This window comes from Echiichthys vipera (genome assembly GCF_963691815.1).
Source record: "Echiichthys vipera genome assembly, chromosome: 19".
NCBI lineage: Eukaryota > Metazoa > Chordata > Actinopteri > Perciformes > Trachinidae > Echiichthys > Echiichthys vipera.
In genome coordinates, this window is record NC_139844.1 from 24,853,039 (window position 1) to 24,872,712 (window position 19,674).

General features: G+C 48.0%; 2 protein-coding genes across 3 annotated transcripts in view; one reads left to right on the forward strand and one right to left on the reverse strand.

Annotated features, from left to right (window-relative positions):
- Window positions 1-2,657: 2,657 nt before the first annotated feature.
- LOC310961741 (toll-like receptor 5) lies at window positions 2,658-8,535 on the forward strand (the record flags this gene model as incomplete). Its single annotated transcript, XM_083933952.1, has 4 exons — window positions 2,658-2,705; window positions 4,234-6,517; window positions 7,973-8,061; window positions 8,290-8,535. The coding sequence occupies 4 exons, from the start codon at window positions 2,658-2,660 to the stop codon at window positions 8,533-8,535; spliced, it is 2,667 nt and encodes an 888-aa protein (XP_083790078.1).
- Window positions 8,536-16,958: 8,423 nt separating this feature from the next.
- The window catches only part of disp1 (dispatched homolog 1), a 103,811-nt gene continuing 101,095 nt past the window's right edge, over window positions 16,959-19,674 (reverse strand). For both annotated transcript variants that reach the window (XM_083934000.1, XM_083933999.1), the window contains 2 exons: window positions 19,338-19,601; window positions 16,959-19,257 (listed from right to left, as the gene is read on the reverse strand). In XM_083934000.1, coding sequence (XP_083790126.1) covers window positions 17,419-19,257; window positions 19,338-19,601 — 2,103 coding nt within the window. In that variant the 3' untranslated portion in view covers window positions 16,959-17,418. The remainder of the gene's footprint in view (window positions 19,258-19,337; window positions 19,602-19,674) is intronic.

A 19,674-nucleotide genomic window follows, 5' to 3' on the forward strand; every position in this document is an offset into this window, starting at 1 on the left:
TCCTCTAGGAGTTAAAACATGTGCTAAAGTGTCCTCTAGGAGTTAAAACATGTGCTAAAGTGTCCTCTAGGAGCAAAAACGTGTGCTAAAGTGTCCTCTAGGAGCCAAAACGTGTGCTAAAGTGTTCTCTAGGAGCCTAAACGTGTGCTAAAGTGTCCTCTAGGAGCATTAATATGTGTTAAAGTGTCCTCTAGGAGCCAAAACGTGTGCTATAGTGTCCTCTAGGAGCCAAAACATGTGCTAAAGTGTCCTCTAGGAGCATAAACATTTGTTAAAGTGTCCTCTAGGAGCCAAAACGTGTGTTAAAGTGTCCTCTAGGAGCCAAAACGTGTGTTAAAGTGTCCTCTAGGAGCATAAACATGTGCTAAAGTGTCCTCTAGGAGCATAAACATGTGTTAAAGTGTCCTCTAGGAGCCAAAACGTGTGTTAAAGTGTCCTCTAGGAGCATAAACATGTGCTAAAGTGTCCTCTAGGAGCCAAAACGTGTGTTAAAGTGTCCTCTAGGAGCATAAACATGTGCTAAAGTGTCCTCTAGGAGCCAAAACGTGTGTTAAAGTGTCCTCTAGGAGCCTAAACGTGTGCTAAAGTGTCCTCTAGGAGCATTAATATGTGTTAAAGTGTCCTCTAGGAGCCAAAACGTGTGCTAAAGTGTCCTCTAGGAGCCAAAACATGTGCTAAAGTGTCCTCTAGGAGCATAAACGTGTGCTAAAGTGTCCTCTAGGAGCATAAACATGTGTTAAAGTGTCCTCTAGGAGCAAAAACATGTGCTAAAGTGTCCTCTAGGAGCATAAACATGTGTTAAAGTGTCCTCTAGGAGCCAAAATGTGTGCTAAAGTGTCCTCTAGGAGCATAAACATGTGCTAAAGTGTCCTCTAGGAGCAAAAATGTGTGCTAAAGGCTAAAGTTTATGCTAAGTTATAAACCTGGATGGAAACACACTCAGCCTGCTTCCAAATCAGTGAAGTGGGTCTTCCCATTAATACATTTCATGTCCACTTACTTAAATTGTTTAGGATTGAATTTGACAAGAAGGTGAAGTAAACCTTAAACTGACTTTTAAACCTAAAGCCTCAAACATGTTACCATAACAACCACTAATAACAAGTATACAACATCAGACCTGTCTAGTGCTGCAGGAGGGAGGTGCAGCAGCAGTAAAAACCCTTACACCATGAGCCATTAGGCAAACATGTCAACTGTTCAAATGAGCTTTATTAAAAAAGCTCAGATAAGATAAGATACACTTTATCATCCTCAGAGGGAAATTTGTCTTGGACGCCAATGCTGTCACATAAAGCTGCTTTACATTAAACAAGTAACAATACAAATGCAGACAGTGCATACATACAGGCCACATATATCAGACAGCATACAGGCAACAGTGCAATTCACACACACCCCCGCCCCCGCTGTATTACACCATGGGTCATGGTCAGTAGCACTATTGCACAGTCTCTTTGAGCCTGGGGGCTTTTATGAGCCTTATTGAGGTGGGCACAGGTGAGTTTCTAAAGCGGTTCAGCCTGAAACTGGGAGCTGTGTCTGATCGGATAATATTTCCTCAGCTTGTCTGAACACAGACCATAGATCAGGGGTGGGCAACTCCGGTCCTGGAGGGCCACTGTCCTGCATGTTTGAGGTTTCTCTCTACCCTAACACACCTGAGTCTAACAATCATCAAACTGTGACGAGCTTCAGCTGCTTGATAACGAGCAGAGCATCAGACTCAGGTGTGTTTGAGCAGAGATAAACCTAAAACATGCAGGACAGTGGCTCTGCAGGACAGGAATTGCCCACCCCTGCCATAGATGGACTGCAGGGGTAGCTTTTCAGACCTATATACTGGATATCAGACATGTGTGGTTGTGTACTGAGCTGTTCGACACTGAACATGCACCGGTTAACCATTAACCAAAGAATCAATCTGACACAGTTCCCCCGTTTCAGTTTGCCCCTGCTCAAATATCCACCCGTCCTCGCCAATATTAGCACAGCAGAGCTAACGCAACAACATCGCACCCGTTAAAGCTGCAGTCGACAAATCTGGCAGATCAAGCTGAAAAGTCAAATTTCGAGTGTTTCCAACTCTCACGCCCCTCCCCCTTTTACCACCGAGCTCCTCCCCTTCCTCCCATCGAGTGCTCGTCAGTGCACGTGCACCAGATTCCTGTGAACGCGCCTGTGTCTTCTCTCAGCAGCAAACATAGTTTTCATACAAGAAAAGTTTATTCAAAACTTATCTTGCATTTCAAAATTTCTATTTTCAAGTCAGACACCTTAAACAGAAAATCAATAGAACATTTGAACGGCTGCGACAGCAATAGCGATAGCAACGGCTAACGTCATTCAGCGCATGCTAGCTTGAGGTGTGTGCCCGTGCTATTGTAACATGCGTGAGGGGGGGGGGGGGGGTCTGTGGCGTGTGCGCGAACTGTGACCTGTGCGGAGTGGACAGGATGACACGGGCGCTGTGGAGTTTTGCAAAACAAACAGCGGCTTTAGTGGCACTTAGAGGCTAAAACCGGATGATTTATGTTTTTCTATCGGAGCAGAGTGTCGGCTTCAGTGAATACGATCAAACAAATGTCGACTGGGACTTGCTTAACATTTAAGATTTGCTTCTTTTTGACTTGTTGTCTTGTTAGGGCGAGGGCAGAATGTGGACTCTGGCTCTTCAGATGGTTTTCATTGGTTTAAACCTGCAGGTATGTATAAAACTATTTAGTTTCTCCTAAACTGAAGAGTTAGAAACCACTAACCTGGAGCTAATCTGACTCAGATTCCTTCCTAATGACAAACAAATAAAATAATTGATCTTTTGGGATGTATGCTTCCTCAAATTCCTCAACACTTCTCATCTGTATGGTAAATATCACCCTTCTGCCAGCAGTCGCTTAGCTTAGCACAAAGACTTCAAATGAGACTAGCAAACACCTAGCCCGGCTGCGTCTGACAGGGGTCATCCATGACACGTGGTCTGTGTTCCCGAGGGCCTGAGAGATTGATGAAGGCTCTTTCCAAAGCTAAAACAGAAACAAAACCAGGGAGAGGGACATTTCAAATGTGGTTTGAAAGGTAAAAGTCTCTTCAGCCGCTGACGTCAATGTCAAGAAAGTGATCTTTCGAAGAGTGTGACATCAAAAGCCTATAAGCACCCCTAAAGCTCACTAATGATCTTGTTTCTCTGTGTTTTAACAAATGCTCAATCAATGATGTCTTGAGTCTTTATGCTAAATGAATCTAACTCGCTGCTGGCTCCAGCTCCATATCTACCTTACAGACCTGACTCTGATATCAGTCACCTCATTTAAACTTGCACTCAGGAGGATTTCCATCTATTTAATTGCCTTTTAAGTTCCTATCTATCAAAGAGTGACTTAAAACAATGGTGATTGATCATGTGACCCACTAATGAATGCACTTCTACATGAACTTTTTGCTGATTATTATATTCCGGCTGTTTATTCTGACGTAACACCCTTTCAAAATAAGATTCCCGGGTCCAAACGCTTTGTTGAAACAAACAACAACAACAACGTCCGAACATGTGAACAGTTACAATCACCTCTTTCATCAGTTAGACGTCTTTTTCATCCATAAGAACGAGGTAAAATGATGATTATGTTGTTTTTTAAAAACTGAGATCTGTTCAAACAACGGGGAACACGGCACTAAGGGGTGGCTGAGGCTTGAACCGCCTTGAAGTCATATTTTGAAAGGGCGTTACGTCACAACCTAACAGCCGGATATCCGCGTCTGTGGCGACATTCCCTCACTACATGTTGCAGTTGGTCTGTCGGCCCAGATCGTCACCGACGGTTATGCTGCGTTCACTTGTAATTGGAAATTCCAACTTCTGAGTCAGGCAGAAGTGTAATAGGAACATGTGTGTGTGTGTGTGTGGATTTAGGAGGGGAACATATAGGGGACGGACTGGAATTAGAGAGGTGAATGTGTGTCAATAAAGTTTACAAAAGAGCAAAATAAAAAAAAGTCAACACACACAGTGACCATGAACGTGACAAGATGGAGGCTGTGAAAGAACAGGGTGTCTGCAGTTACACCTTACCGCCACAGAGGCCGCTAGAGAAGAACTCTCAAATCGTATGGAGTAAAACTTTAACACTCTCCAGAAGGCGAATGACTGTGTTCCTCAAACATTGAATGAATCATTTTACTATGAGTCCAGTCATTTTTCAGTTTATAGAAATAATGTAACCCTCCTACCTGCAGGTATCCACAGGCTACCCATCATGCACTTTGAGTGGCCTCGTGGCTAATTGCGCCTCACGGCACCACTACTGGGTTCCTGCTCTGCCTCCCAACATCACACACCTCTACCTGGAGATGAACTACATCAGTGAGATCAACAGCAGCTCTCTCAGAAGATACGACCAGCTGCAAGAACTAGATCTGGGGAAGCAGAACGTGCGGCTCGTCATAAGGAACAACGCGTTCCTCAGACAGAGAGCGCTGAAGAGGTTGGTCCTGGGATTCAATATCGGCCTTCAGGTCGAGCCGAGGGCGTTTGCAGGACTTTTCCGTTTACAGAACCTCTTTTTGGATTACTGCAGTTTGGCCGACTCCATACTAGCAGAAAACTACCTGCAGCCACTATGGTCCCTCGAAACTCTCAATATCTTCGGCAATCAAATCGTAAGACTCAGACCAGGGCTGTTCTTCTCAAGACTTACAAAGCTCACACGGCTAAACCTCAAGTTGAATCAGATCGAACGGTTATGTGAAGAGGATCTCGTTGGTTTTCGGGGAAAGTACTTCACGCTCCTGAACTTGCAATCGAACCGCTTCAGGTATAGTGCAGATTTTGACTGGGAAAGATGTGGGAACCCTTTCCGAGGCATGGCCTTTAATACCCTTGACTTGTCCAGGACTGGGCTCAGCGTGGACGTATCGAGACATTTCTTTAAAGCAATAGAGGGAACTCCAATCGCTCACCTCATATTCTCCGGACACATAGGCAAAGGCTTTTCATTCGACAACCTTCCCGATCCAGACGAAAGCACCTTCAAAGGCCTCATGAACAGCTCAGTTAACATTTTAGATTTGTCTAAAAACCATATATTTGCTTTGCAGAAGGCTTTTTTAAGTCCTCTGAGGGACGCCATAATTATCGACCTTTCCACGAACAAAATCAATAAGATCAACAGCAACGCCTTCGATGGTCTTCAAGGACATTTACGACAGCTCAATCTGTCGTCCAACCTCATCGGGGAAATATATTCTCACACGTTCACCAATCTAACAGAGCTCCTGGTGTTGGATTTGTCCTACAACCATATTGGTGTGTTGGGAGACAAAGCCTTCAGTGGTCTTCCAAACCTACGACATTTGTATCTGAACGGAAACTCACTGCGAGACCTGGGTTCTCCCGCACGGCTACCAGACTTAGATTTTCTTCTTTTGGGTGACAACAAATTGAAATTTCTATACAAAATCAACGAATTTGGCAACAACAGTATCCACGTGGACGTCAGGGACAACCGTTTAACGAGCTTGGAGGATGTTTATGTCATTTTAACTCATTTCACACGTCTCCAGAATTTCTTCTATGGTGGCAACTTCATCAAGCATTGCACACTAAGTTCCAAAGTTACAATACCTAGTAATAATAGTTTGCAAGTGCTGGATCTTCACGACAGCTCCCTGAATATAATTTGGGCGCAAGGGATGTGCCTTAACGTGTTCGATCATCTAGAGAATCTACTCGGTCTAGACTTAAGCTTCAACTCCCTTGTGACTCTCCCACAAGGGATTTTCAGCGGCCTAGGCTCGATCATCGAGATCGACCTCTCGTCTAACGCCTTAACCTATCTGCAGCCAGATCTCTTTCCAGTCAGCCTGGAGAGACTCGACCTCTCAAACAACTTTTTAGCCTCCCCTGACCCTATGACTTTCCAGTCTCTCAGCTTCCTCAGCTTGGCCGCAAATCGGTTCTACTGCGATTGCAATCTGGAGAGCTTCCTGAACTGGCTGAACGCGACGAACGTAACCTTCCTGAGCCCGATCGAGGAGTACCGCTGTGAGTTTCCAGCTTCTCTCCAAAACCGTCCTCTGCTGGATTACTCCGCGGTAATCGAACCGTGTGAGGGGGACGATGAAAAGGCCGTCCAAGATCTAAGGTTTGCTCTCTTTATCTTCTCCACTCTCCTCATCATCGGCGTCATCCTCAGCGGAATCGCTTACGCCAGACTTCGAGGGCACATGTTCATCATCTACAAAAAGATCATCGGCAGGGTCGTCGAGGGCCCAAAACAGACGCCCCCCGTGGAGGAAGAGCACTACGATGCCTTCCTCTGCTTTAGCAACAATGACTACGGGTGGGCGGAGGCCGCTTTGCTGAAGAAGCTGGATAACCAGTTTTCAGAGGAGAACATCTTCCGCTGTTGTTTCGAGGCCAGAGACTTCCTGCCAGGTGAGGATCACCTCTCCAACATCCGAGATGCCGTCTGGGGCAGCAGGAAGACTGTGTGTGTTGTCTCCAAAGAATTCCTCAAAGGTACAGTTTCTCTGACTTTGGATCATATAACAATTGGAAGGTTTCATTAGTCTGCATCGTTTTTGGCTTTGAAATATGTTTTCCTGTCTTTGGATAGTTGGACTTTGGAGAGAGTTAGATTACCACTTGCCTGTATGCTTGCTTTTAGGTAACACACCCCCGAGAACCTTGGTTTTGCTGACCTCTAGTACTTTTTGTTGGCCCGAGTGGGCAGATTTCTTTAACCTTAGGACAGACCAGCTAGCTGTTTCCCCGTTTCCAGTCTTTATGCTCACCGTGTGCTGGCTGTAGCTTCATATTTGACAAACCAGATAAGACAAGATAAGAAAGCCTTTATAGTCATTACACACGGCACAGTACAACCCAATTAAGGGTGCTCCCACAGAGCCACTGTGCGCCACAGATAAACGACGACATATTAAAGTGAAAAACAGTGCCAAGACATTTTTAAATACAACGTATATACACAACAGAAAGTGGGAGGATCACGCGTTCACAACACTCGTTCTCCAACTCTTAGTAAGAACGTGAAGAAGTGCATTTCAGAAAACCTTGAACTATTAATAACTATTCCTTTAAACCAAACCATGTCCTGCTGTCCTGAGGTCCTAAGATAAGATAAGAAAAACTTTATTGTCTGTCCCAAGGGCAGGTTCAATTTACACCAAATAAATAAATACATACAAAACAGACAGTCCCAAACAATGACAGTACATTAATGCCAAAAGATGCCAGCAGTGCAAAGGGGTGACTGAGTGGAGTGAGATGTGTCGCCTATTTGTGACTGTTCATTGTGGTGATGGCAGTGTTGTGACTGTTCAGTGTGCTGATGGCAGTGTTGTGACTGTTCAGTGTGCTGATGGCAGTGTTGTGACTGTTCAGTGTGGTGATGGCAGTGTTGTGACTGTTCAGTGTGCTGATGGCAGTGTTGTGACTGTTCAGTGTGCTGATGGCAGTGTTGTGACTGTTCATTGTGGTGATGGCAGTGTTGTGACTGTTCAGTGTGCTGATGGCAGTGTTGTGACTGTTCATTGTGGTGATGGCAGTGTTGTGACTGTTCAGTGTGCTGATGGCAGTGTTGTGACTGTTCAGTGTGCTGATGGCAATGTTGTGACTGTTCAGTGTGGTGATGGCAGTGTTGTGACTGTTCAGTGTGGTATATAGTTGTTTTTTCGTGCCAACGGGACCGCGTAGCGTCGACCTGATGGCAGTAAGTCAAAGGATTGGTGGAGGGGGTGGGTGGGGTCCTGTGTGATGGTACTGACCGGGTGTACAGTTGTGGTAGGGGGGTTTGGGGAGAGCCCATTATTTTGCATGGCCTGATGAACTATACGTGCAAGTTTTGTTTTGTGCTTGATGGTGACGGTGTTGTACCAGGCTGAGATATTGAAAGTTAAACCACAGTTAAAAGCCTTAGACTAAGCCTGAAACTAACTGTATCCCACCTCTCTGTAGACGGCTGGTGCTTGGAGGCGTTCACTTTGGCCCAGGGCCGGATGCTGGAGGAGCTGACGAACGTCCTCATTATGTTGGTGGTAGGGAAGGTGTGTATAAGTATAAGCTAGAGACAAAGTAGGACCAGAGGTAAGAGCATGAAGGGAAGTTCAGTACCTATATTTCACCAGCAGATGTCAGCCTCTATACAGATTCAGATCAGCAGAACTGGTGCTGTGCTTTCTTTTCAGGAAGTTATCCTATAAGTCTTAGAAAATTAAACAGAAGTGTACGTTTTCGACTTTCACTACTGACCTTTATTTTCAACACAACTCAAGGTGGCTCACTACCAGCTGATGAAGTACAACGCAGTGAGAGCTTTCGTCCAGAAGAGAGAGTACCTCATCTGGCCGGAGGACCCTCAGGACATGGAGTGGTTTTATGAGCGGCTCGTCTCCGAAATACTCAAAGACACAAAGGTGAAAAGGTTTGCGGAGGACAAACCTGAGCCTGCACAGCCCGACATCCAACCCCAGAATAATGACGCTATCCCGCTGCAGAACTTTAGAGAAGTTGCCATGTGAACTCTGAACTCTGTGTTCATCCAGTGAGCCCCTGAGAAAGGTAGTTTCTCAATATCAAGGGTAAAAAGGAACATGGGTGTCAAACACCAGAGGAAGTAAAGGCAAAGACTACAAACGCTTCATATTTGATTTCTGCAGAACCGGTGCATCATGTCCCAAATAACCAGGTCCAGGTCCAAGCGTCTGAAATGTGTTTCCTCAGGAGGGGGTCTGGAGTCTCCCTTAGAGAGAGGGGGAGAAGTTCAGCATCCGTGAGGAACTCGGAGTAGAGCCGCTGCTCCTTTGTGTTGAAAGGAGCCAGTTGAGGTGGTTCAGGATCATCTGGTAAGGATGAACCCTGGGCGCCTCCCTAGGGAGGTGTTCCAGGCACGTCCAGCTGGGAGGAGGCCTCGGGGAAGACCCAGGACCAGGTGGAGAGATTAGATCTCCACACTGGCCTGGGAACGCCTCAGGATCCCCCAGTTAGAGCTGGTTAATGTGGCCCGGGAAAGGGAAGTTTGGGGTCCCCTGCTGGAGCTGCTGCCCCTGAGACCCGACCCCGGATAAGAGGCTGAAGATGAGATGAGAACCCGGTGCAGCTTCTGTTGTGTTAGTTGTCTCCGTCAGTGTTTACAGCGCCTCGACCAAATGACACGTACAGTATAAATAAATGATTATGTTCTTTTTTTAATGTTATTTTGTTACATTAACCAAGTGAAATGCGTCTGAATGATCAAGTGTAATAAGCTGTTAACACGGATCAGAATCACTGCAGGCGTTGCGTAGGTGCAGCTCACAGCGGCCGACCTGAACATCGGCGCGTTGACAGAAGTGTGTGTTGAAACAATGATTGCCTGTTGTTGTTAATATGTGAAGAGACGCTGTTGAGCTTGTGTTTAACATGTCGCTCTGTATGTGAAGTATTTTTTTTTATTAATTAACTGAAGAAGCATCTTTCAGCTGGACTGTCATCGGGGAGTGGTGCCACTTGATTCCTGAGTCTTTATGCTTTTAGATCTTTTTTATGCCTTTTTTTCTTAGTGCAGCTGAAGATTGACAGGAAAAGAGCGAGAGAGGGGAGGACAAGCAGCAAAGGGCCCATGCCACTGCAGCCTCAGTACACGGGGCGACGAGTGTGAAGCGCTATGATAAAATATTGTATTATTATGGTTTGAGAGGTGTAAACCTCCAATTAAAGGTTGAACATGGAGAACGAGCAGAACAGCTCCATCTAGTGTCTCAAGATCGTCGTCTCAACAACAAAAAAGAAGTCCAGCAGTGGGGTTGCCAGGTTGGTCAGACCCGGCCCAGTAGCTCCAGGAGACCGGAGTCTGTTTGAGCCTGTTTGAACCCGTCCCCTCCAGAAAATCACAACATCAAAACAAGGATTAGAGGAGTTTGACTGACAGTTAGCGTTAGCCGTTAGCATTAGCCGTTCCAGCTAAGTGCAGATGAAAGTGATGTTAGCATCAAGGAGAAGCGTAGCCATGTGGGCGTGCGTTTGAATGGCGTTCCTCTCCTTTCTCTCAGTCCATGGAGTGAATGCTCGGCCTATAGTGACTCTGGTTGTTGCCCGTCTCCGCTCACTCAGCTGCTGGGACAAAGAAGCAGCTGCAGGATTGGCTAACTCCATTTCACCCAGTGCCAGCCTACAGTAGCTGCACCCAACAACAGACAACCCTGGCAACCAGCAACACCCAACGCTATTGGCTGCTGCCATGGAAACACAACGGGACAGGAAGTCAAACATTTACAATATTTATTCAGATGAAATGTAGATTTTAATAAAAATTCTACGTATTCAACCTTTAATGTATTTATTTAGTGTGATTTGAGCCACTAGATGGTGACTGCTTATAATTTCACTTTGAGCGTCTCATTCAGCCTTAATGACACATTTTCATTATATAAGCTTCTGTAAATGACACCATTCCCCGCAGCACGCGGGTTCGTCGGCCTGTAAGATGAGAGTGAATCCGAGGTCAGCAGGTTTCCTTTCATTTGAGCCGTGTGCCTAAAAACAGGAAGCTACTGGGCAGAGGAAGGCTTCCGTCCTGCCGGCCCCGGCCCGGCCCCCGGCCCCCGGCTCGGCCCCGGCCGCCTGCATCCTCCCAGCCTTTATGAGCCAGCTGCTCGGAGCATTACAGCTCGTCTGCAGGCTCCTGCTGCTTATACACTGTGGACAGTCCATTAATCTGAACACAGGACAACATTCACAGCTGTCTGACCTGCTTTTATTATAAAGATGTTTACATTTTCTGGGGTTTTTACCAGTGTTGAACTTAAAAAATGCTGTTAGTACTACCATAATGTGGGGGGCATCATATGGATGTACTGTACATAGACGCAGGCCCCACTTGTTACAGGGGCAAAATCCTAACAGAAGTTATCTGAGGACACTTTACAGAGTAGGTAAAGACCACACTCTGTGACTTATTTATGATTTACAGAGACCCAACAATTCCCCCGTAGAGTACGGTGGAGACGAACACCTTCACTATAACAGACAGGAACGTCAGACAGACCCAGCTCTGTGGATGGACATCTGTCTGCACCGGAGAGAGGAAGAGAAGGAGAGAGAGAGAGAAAAGACAGACACAATTCCAGTAACTATAATAATATCTATAGTAATGTGAATATGACTTATATGTTATGGCAGTTAATACAGCAGAATAGTAGAAACAAGCACAGCTAAGGTGATAGATTATAACAGCAGCAGGAAGCGTCATGTAGGACCACGGCAGCAGGCACCACCACCATCAGCAGAGACCTGCACACAGGACCACTGCAGCAGGCACCACCACCATCAGCAGAGACCTGCACACAGGACCACGGCAGCAGGCACCACCACCATCAGCAGAGACCTACACACAGGACCACTGCAGCAGGCACCACCACCATCAGCAGAGACCTACACACAGGACCACTGCAGCAGGCACCACCACCATCAGCAGAGACCTACACACAGGACCACTGCAGCAGGCACCACCACCATCAGCAGAGACCTGCACACAGGACCACGGCAGCAGGCACCACCACCATCAGCAGAGACCTGCACACAGGACCACGGCAGCAGGCACCACCACCATCAGCAGAGACCTGCACACAGGACCACTGCAGCAGGCACCACCACCATCAGCAGAGACCTGCACACAGGACCACGGCAGCAGGCACCACCACCATCAGCAGAGACCTGCACACAGGACCACGGCAGCAGGCACCACCACCATCAGCAGAGACCTGCACACAGGACCACGGAAGCAGGCACCACCACCATCAGCAGAGACCTACACAAAGGACCACTGCAGCAGGCACCACCACCATCAGCAGAGACCTACACACAGGACCACAGCAGCAGGCACCACCACCATCAGCAGAGACCTGAGAGACGACAAAACACAAACAACTCCGGGGAAGAAGTTGAATTAGTAACATGCACTGATGAGACCTGAATGATACAGACAGAGAGGAGAGAAGCTCAGAGGATCGGGAGCAGGATCATCCCCCGGCAGACTCGGCCTGTAGCAGCAGAACTACGCAGAACAACATCAGCTTAAAAATAACAACATTGCTAAGGGCTCGTAAGATTATGGCAATGTTAATAACATTTTAATTGTTAACTATTTATTGATGTATCTGTGTTCACCCCCCCCCCCCCCCATAGATAAAAGGTTGGGGAGAAAGAAAAGGACAGAGAGAGAGAGACACTTCCAGAGATGCAAGCAACCACAAAAGTAACAGTAACTATAATAATATCTATAGTAATGTGAATATGACTCATATGTTATAACAGTTAATACAGCAGAACAGTAGAAAAGGTGATAGAATATGAAAATGATGATAACATTTTAATTGTTTACTATAAAATGACGATGAAAAAACACAAAGTCTGCTCCTTGTTGTAGCGGGGGAGAAGGAAAACGGTTCCACTTGCATAAATCTGGAGCAGCGTAGCGGCTGCACCAGAGTGTAATTTGAAAAGTGGAAGCAAATGTTTAGCTTGTAAACAGCCTCTCCAGCTCTGCGGCCTCCTCACAGTTATTTCAGGCCTGCAGAATATACTTAGAACAGACACACATGCCTCTGAGATACTCCCTCAATGAGCCCTGCCCCATGACCATAGCTAATATTTGACCTCTGTTTAAGCAAATATAATCACAGGGATGCTCACGCAAGTCGGGGGAGGGATTCGTCTTCGCTGCAGTGGCTGAGAGGAGGCGAAGAAAGGCAGCCGCGGGGGATCTGAGGCTGAGGGAGCACAACCCGAGCTCTGTGAGCCAAAATAAGATCTTTCCTTCAACACAGCAGCATCAAGCGAGCCCAGTGTGGGTGGTTCACCTACGTAATGTGTCTTATAGGGCTTGTTTGTTTGTGGAAGTTTGTCCTTGGGGTTGACGGGGATGAGAGGAAAGAACCATCCAGGAGAAGCATAGCGGTACTTTTCCTCTGACAACACCGGTCTGCCTGGGGGGGGGGGGGGTGTTTTCAAGCAGCGTCTGTGCATCATCCCTCCGTTTTCCAGCTGCTGTTTTTGAGCCAAGGTCGTGGTGGTTAGTACCAGTTCACATTGAATCTAACGCCTTATTTCCACAGCAGCGCTCCTCTGCACCCACGATGCGAAGTGTCTGAACGCAAATGAATAAAAGACCAAATTTGAGACGTCAGCGCTGCCCTTGAAGACAGTGAGGAGACTGGCTGTGCACTTCCACATCATAACAAACACAGGGAAGTGTGGGATCACTGACGTAACGGCTCTACTGGATGTTGATCCACAGTGTGAATAAGACTGTTGTCGCAGAGACGACTAACTTTAGTTTGGTGCTCGAGGAGGAATTTTCCTTCTACCCACTGTGGAAGTCACAGTTACCGTACTGAGAGCACATCAGCCTCCACATCCAACAGCGCAGGGAGACGATCGGAGAGGATGACTGCTGTTCCCCCAACTGCACTTGGTTGGGACGGATTAAGTAAATGGTAAATGGACTTGTACTTATATAGCGCCTTTCTAGTCTTCTGACTACTCAAGGCGCTTCACAGTGTTTGTCACATTCACCCGTTCACACAGACATTCACACTGATGGCAGTGGACATCTACATACCATCTAATCTGACCATTCACACCACATTTACACACCCATGCGCAGCACGGGGAGCAATTCGGGGTTCAGTGTCTTGCCCAAAGACACTTCGACATGTGGACCGGGGGGAGATGGGGATCGAACCACCAATCTCTCGAACAGAGGACAACCCACTCTGCCACCAAGCCACAGCCGCCTTAAGTAGCAGAAAGAGAGCGAGGGAGGCTGAAGGGGTCATAAAAGAAAGGAGTGCTATCATGTCTCCATCTGTCACCTGCTTCCACAGACAGCCTCGTGTTCAGTCGTGTGAAAGCAGGAACCAAAGTTACCATTAGAAGCCTCTGCCAGGTAACTGTTGGGCAAATGACTTCTACAACTGCAGCAGTGGAGCTCCACATTTGACTGGTCGTACTGCTGCCCACTCACTCACGCTCATCTTCAGCCTCTTATCCGGGGTCGGGTCGCGGGGGCAGCAGCTCCAGCAGGGGACCCCAAACTTCCCTTTCCCGGGCCACATTAACCAGCTCTAACTGGGGGGTCCTGAGGCGTTCCCAGGCCAGTGTGGAGATCTAATCTCTCCACCTGGTCCTGGGTCTTCCCCGAGGCCTCCTCCCAGCTGGACGTGCCTGGATCACCTCCCTAGGGAGGCGCCCAGGGTTCATCCTTACCAGATGATCCTGAACCACCTCAACTGGCTCCTTTCAACGCAAAGGAGCAGCGGCTCTACTCCGAGTTCCTCACGGATGCTGAACTTCTCCCCCTCTCTCTAAGGGAGACTCCAGCCCCCCTCCTGAGGAAACACATTTCACACGCTTGGACCTGGACCTGGTTCTTTGGGTCCTGACCCAGCTTTCATGACCACAGGTGAGGGTAGGAACCAGGACTGAGGGTAGATCCAGAGCTTTGCCTTCCTCAGCTCTCTTTTCATCACAACGGTGCGGTAGAGCGACTGCAGCTCCGCCCCCGCTGCTCCGATTCTCCGGCCAAACTCACGCTCCATCGTCCCCTCACTCGTGAACCAGATCCAGAGGTCCTTGAACTCCTTCACTTGGGGTCAGGACTCATTCCCTACCTGGAATGAACTCATTATAAACTCGTTGATGAAGGTGATGAAAGACGAACGATGCAAACCCAATACTCACCCTCCCTTTGGCTCTTTTTGGTTGTAGTGGGCCACTTTCTTCCACGGCTCGATGCTAACTTTGCCCGTCTGTTAAACTGAGTGCGTAGCTTTTAGTATCAGAGCCTGAAAACAGCCCGCTGTGGCTCAAAACGCTGCTATGTCAATGGCGAGAGTGAAGCAAAACCTTAAAGGAGCTGAAACCGAAATACTGGTTCCAACACACATAGGGAGCGTGACTTCATTTTCTGCTCAGGAGGCCATTACCCCACTACGTCTTTACATCCAAATACATGTTTGCTGCCATATTAATGCTCTAAATATCGAGTACAGCTCCTTTTAAAGTTACAGGACTGAAAACAAAAACCACCGAGCTGAAAGAGAGATGCTGTAAAGCTCCGTTTAGCTGCAGAGTCGGGCGATAATCCTGCGGGTTCAACACTCTCCAGGCACGATCATTCGGTCCGTAGTTATTGTAAACATTTTGATTACAGCTGCTTTAACGCTGAATGTGAAAAAGCCACTGTGCTCCTTTAATAACCCCCCGGTTCTTTGGAGAAGGCAAACCACAGCCATAAACAGATCCTGATTCAAAGTCAAACCCGGCCCAACAGTCAGCAGGTTCGGTTCCAAATCGGCGCTGGAAATATTACAAAAGAGGAACTAAGTCAAAAAACATACATTTGTTAGACAAGCAAAACCACTGCTGAGTGAGCTCGGTGCTCGGTGCCAGCGTGTTGTCTCCCTGTAATTAAAGCCGTCTGCCTCGACAGGCCTGAGAGTTTAGAGCGCTGATTTGATGCAACGCAGCACAAAACACACAGCAGATTGGTTTTCGATCAACCCGCCCCCCTCAAACGATTCCATGATTGTTTTCAGGTTCATACTTGTAGTCTGGGTTTTCTACTAGAGCATGTTGTCCTGCTTTAATATTTAAAACACGCTCTTTTTCTAATGTACTGAGTGTTTAAATGTACTTGTATTCACCCTCACTGAAGTGAAATGACAGCATAAAATCATCCCAGGGTCTTTTTTAGCAAATGCACTCATCAAATAATTTTTATGTAACAACCAACAACGGGGACATGCCGGACGTGGCTAACAGTGATTAGCTCGGGGCAGCACGGTGAAGGCATTCAAAGGTAGTAGTGAGTATTTGCAGTGTGTGTCTGTGTTAAGGGCTCCCACCCCTCCTGTCACCGTTCTCATCATTAATGCGTCAATCCTCTCAGGGTCTTTTTCCGCACTAACATGCATCAAATAAACCATCGAGACAGTTGCTAACAGTGATTAGCTTGAGGTAGCACGGTGAAGGCATTCAAAGGTCTTTTTTAACCACTAATGCTGCTGAAAATAACAGCAAACCTCTGCAGCAGCATGAGAAGAGTCCCTACACACAAAACAAAGCACCAACAGCGTAGTTAGTGAAGCCAGAGTTTATTAAAGAGTGTTTTAAAGACTTACCTACTGGCCCCTGTACCAGCTCCTCTCATAGTAAAGTCCATTACAGTGGAAGGAGCCCATTGCTGCTTTGTTGTGTGTGTAGGGACTCTTCAAATAAGCCACTGAGACATTTTCTTTTTATGTAACAACTATTAACGGGGAAATCCTGTAGAGTAGCTAACAGCCGGATGTGGCTAACAGTGATTAGCTTGGGTCAGTACGGTGAAGGCATTCAAAGGTCTTTTTTAACCACTAATGCTGCTGAAAATAACAACAAACCTCTGCAGCAGCATGAGAAGAGTCCCTACACACACAACAAAGCAGCAACAGCGTAGTTCGTGACTGCGTAGGAGCCCTGCTCACGTACAGCGAGTACAGTACGGGACCTTTAAGCAGTTCCTGCGTAAAGACGCTGTAGAAGGATTTGTAGCTTTGAGAAGATGAGATTTGCGTCACGACCAGTAAAACAATGGGAGTGTTATTCTGTTGTAAATCAAGTCTCCATGAGCATTAAGAGCAGGCGGGCCGGCTGAAATGACCCCGGGCCAGGTGTAACAGAGAGCACTGAAGGTGCCAGCAGTTATGAGACAATGGAACAGGTGTACGCTGACATTTTATGGTCTCAGTGTGTGTGTGTGTGTGTGTGTGTGTGTGTGTGTGTGTGTGTGTGTGTGTGTGTGTGTGTGTGTGTGTGTGTGTGTGTGTGAGGTAGGAAGAGCAGACAATAGGAGACGGGAGGACAAAAGTAATAAAAAAGACATTTTAATCATACAGTACATCTTTTATCTGAGGCGAGTGGCGACTTGAACACGACAGCACGAAGAATTCAACACCAGCTCCCACAGATAGACAAAGTGTCAGGCAACGACTTTTTATCAGCTTGTAAAAACGTGGCACATGTTTGTTACGCTTGACGGCATCATATATGACAACATATATTGATAATTATACACAATATCGCAATATATATACCACTTAATGTCGGTGCAAATGGCTGCTGTATGAGAGTTTTAACACTGAGCTTAAGAAAGGGTTCATGGAGGAGCCTCCCGTAGTGATATAGCTTTAACAAAAGTGCGCGTTTCACCGTAAATGGAACAGAATCTGGCACGTGAAGACACAAAGACACATGTGCACAGGTTACATGTCGTGGTTCCGTGCTGTTTTATGAAACACACCGAGGCACTTGGTCAGCGAACGCGTCACCAACTTGGATTGCACAGAGACGTTGAACGTGTCGTGTGAGTGTTTAGTAAAATATCGTCAACACAAGCTTTCAGAGGAGGGGCCGGGCTGTGTTGCGATAGGAGGCACGCCGGTGTCAGTCTTTGGCACGTTAAACTCTGACGCTGAGCTGCACTTCACCTTTAACGTCCTGTTAAAACAGTAGAGTTTCTTTGGAGAGGCGGAGGACGCCCGCTGTCTTTTGGAGTTCCGCTTGCACTTTTTGACACTTTCCTCCCGTGTGACGGGAAAACTTTTGAGAGTCTCCTGGTTGCCAGGGATTTTACAACAAGCATCCGTTTGTGTTGTTGTATCTGTGGTTGCGGTGGACACGTGGTTATCACCGCAACAATGGTCACTGTCCGTTCCCTTCTGTCTGTCACAGCTGGTTGTGCGTGGTGAGCCCGGTGAGGGGGACGGGCATCGGGTCAGAGCTTGTGTCGGGGCTGGGGGGCTGATATTTTGGCCTCTGTCGGGGCTCGAGGGCCTTGTTTCATGTCTAGGGTCATCTTCTTGTCCCACAGGCTCTGATCCAGGAGCTGGGCCTGGGTCCTGGTTCAAAGCTGTCGTCGTGGATCTCTGCTCCTTGGCTGAACCAGCCTGCAGGCCTGCGGCGTGGACACAATACTTCCTGAGATGGCAGCTGTGGGCGGATCCTTGTCTGGGGGTCACTACCCTTCCCTGGGAGCAGTGGTGGAAATGGGTGGGGGTGCAGTGGACATAGTGCATACGGCACTCCATGTGTGTGTAAACCGGGTCCAGGTTCGCAGGTAACAGGGCGGCATTTTGTTTGCTCTGTGTGTTTGCTGAGAGGGGGAAGAGCTGAGGGACGGGAGGGCAGGAAGGAGAGTCCTGGGGAGGCGGGGCACAGGGCTGGGGGGTCCACTGCTGAGGCAGCTGGTGAGGAGGTGGAGAAAGGTCCCCACATGTGCAGTTAGTGTTTTGAGAGTACTGGCACCTGGAGGGCGTGCTCAGTGTGGCTACAAGGCCGTTCTCAGGGCCAGTTCTCCCGGTCTCCGTTTTGCTCTTGTAGTGGACGTGTGAGTAAGGGGCGGCGTGGTGGTGAGGAGCGATTCCATTGTAAAGCTGAGTGCACGCCTCCTGCTCCTCTCTGGGTTTATCATCACTCTTCTGACCGGAGGCCAAGGGCTCCAACTCATAATGCTCCACCTCTCCACCCCTGCTGTCCAGCTGGTACTTCCCGAGGCTGGAGCCCTTCCCTTGAGGCGACGGGCTCGTGGCTGTGACCTCAGAGAACATCTGACACTGCAGCTTTTTGGGCAGTGGGATCTGGCCACAGGTCCCCTGGGGTCCAAGGCAGCGACACATGCACTGGAAGAAGAAGGTCGCAAAGGCCCAGCTGATGCACATGATCAGCATCATGAACGTGCCCAACTGGGTGTAGGCTAACACAGTCGAGGGCATCATCATGGCCCCGGCAACAAAGGTGGTCAGAGCCGCCATGGCAATAGCAGAGCCCATGCGACTGAGAGAGAAAATCACCTTTCCCTCGCGGTCAGGCTCAGGGGCGAGCCGGTAGGCCACGCCGTAGTGGACTGCGAAGTCAACAGAGAGCCCCACCGCCACAGAAATGGTCACGGACTCCAAGACATTCAGCTCCCAGCCCAGAAGCACCAGGGAGCCCACTGTGACGAAGATGGTGCCGGCGATCGATAGGATGGCGTACAGGCTGATGATGACATTCCAGGTGGTCAGCAACATGACGCTGAAAGCCACAGCCACTGACAGCGCCATAGCAACCAGAGTGCCGTCTGACAGACTGTCCTGGAGGTCGTAGAACTCCAGGTTGCTGATGAACCAGCCGTGGCTGAGGCCTGCTGGAGCGTAGCGTAGCTCCTCAGCGATCCAGGCGTCCACCTGCAACAGAAGCACAACCGTTAACAGCCGGAGAGTCAAAGCAAATACAAGACTTATCTGGTACGCAACGTGACACTCACCTCTCGGTAGAACTGGTACATCTTCTCGTAGGCCAGGGTGAAGAGGTAGGTACTCTTGAACTCTAACACTATGGCTCTGATGGTGTCATTGATGTCGAATCGAGGTCCGGGGGTCTTGCTGTCCAGATGGTAGTTAGTACTCCGATCCAGCTCCATGATTGCTCTCTTGATGCACAGCTCAAAGACTTCCTGTTTGTAGGGGAAGGTGGACTGACTGCAGCAGGGGTAGACAGAGGCCTCCTCACAGTCCTGGTTCTCCATCCACTGTTAAAACAAGAGCGAGGTTAAAGTTGATTCTATTCAGGGACATTTGAAGTTTTAAAATGGCTCTTTAGGA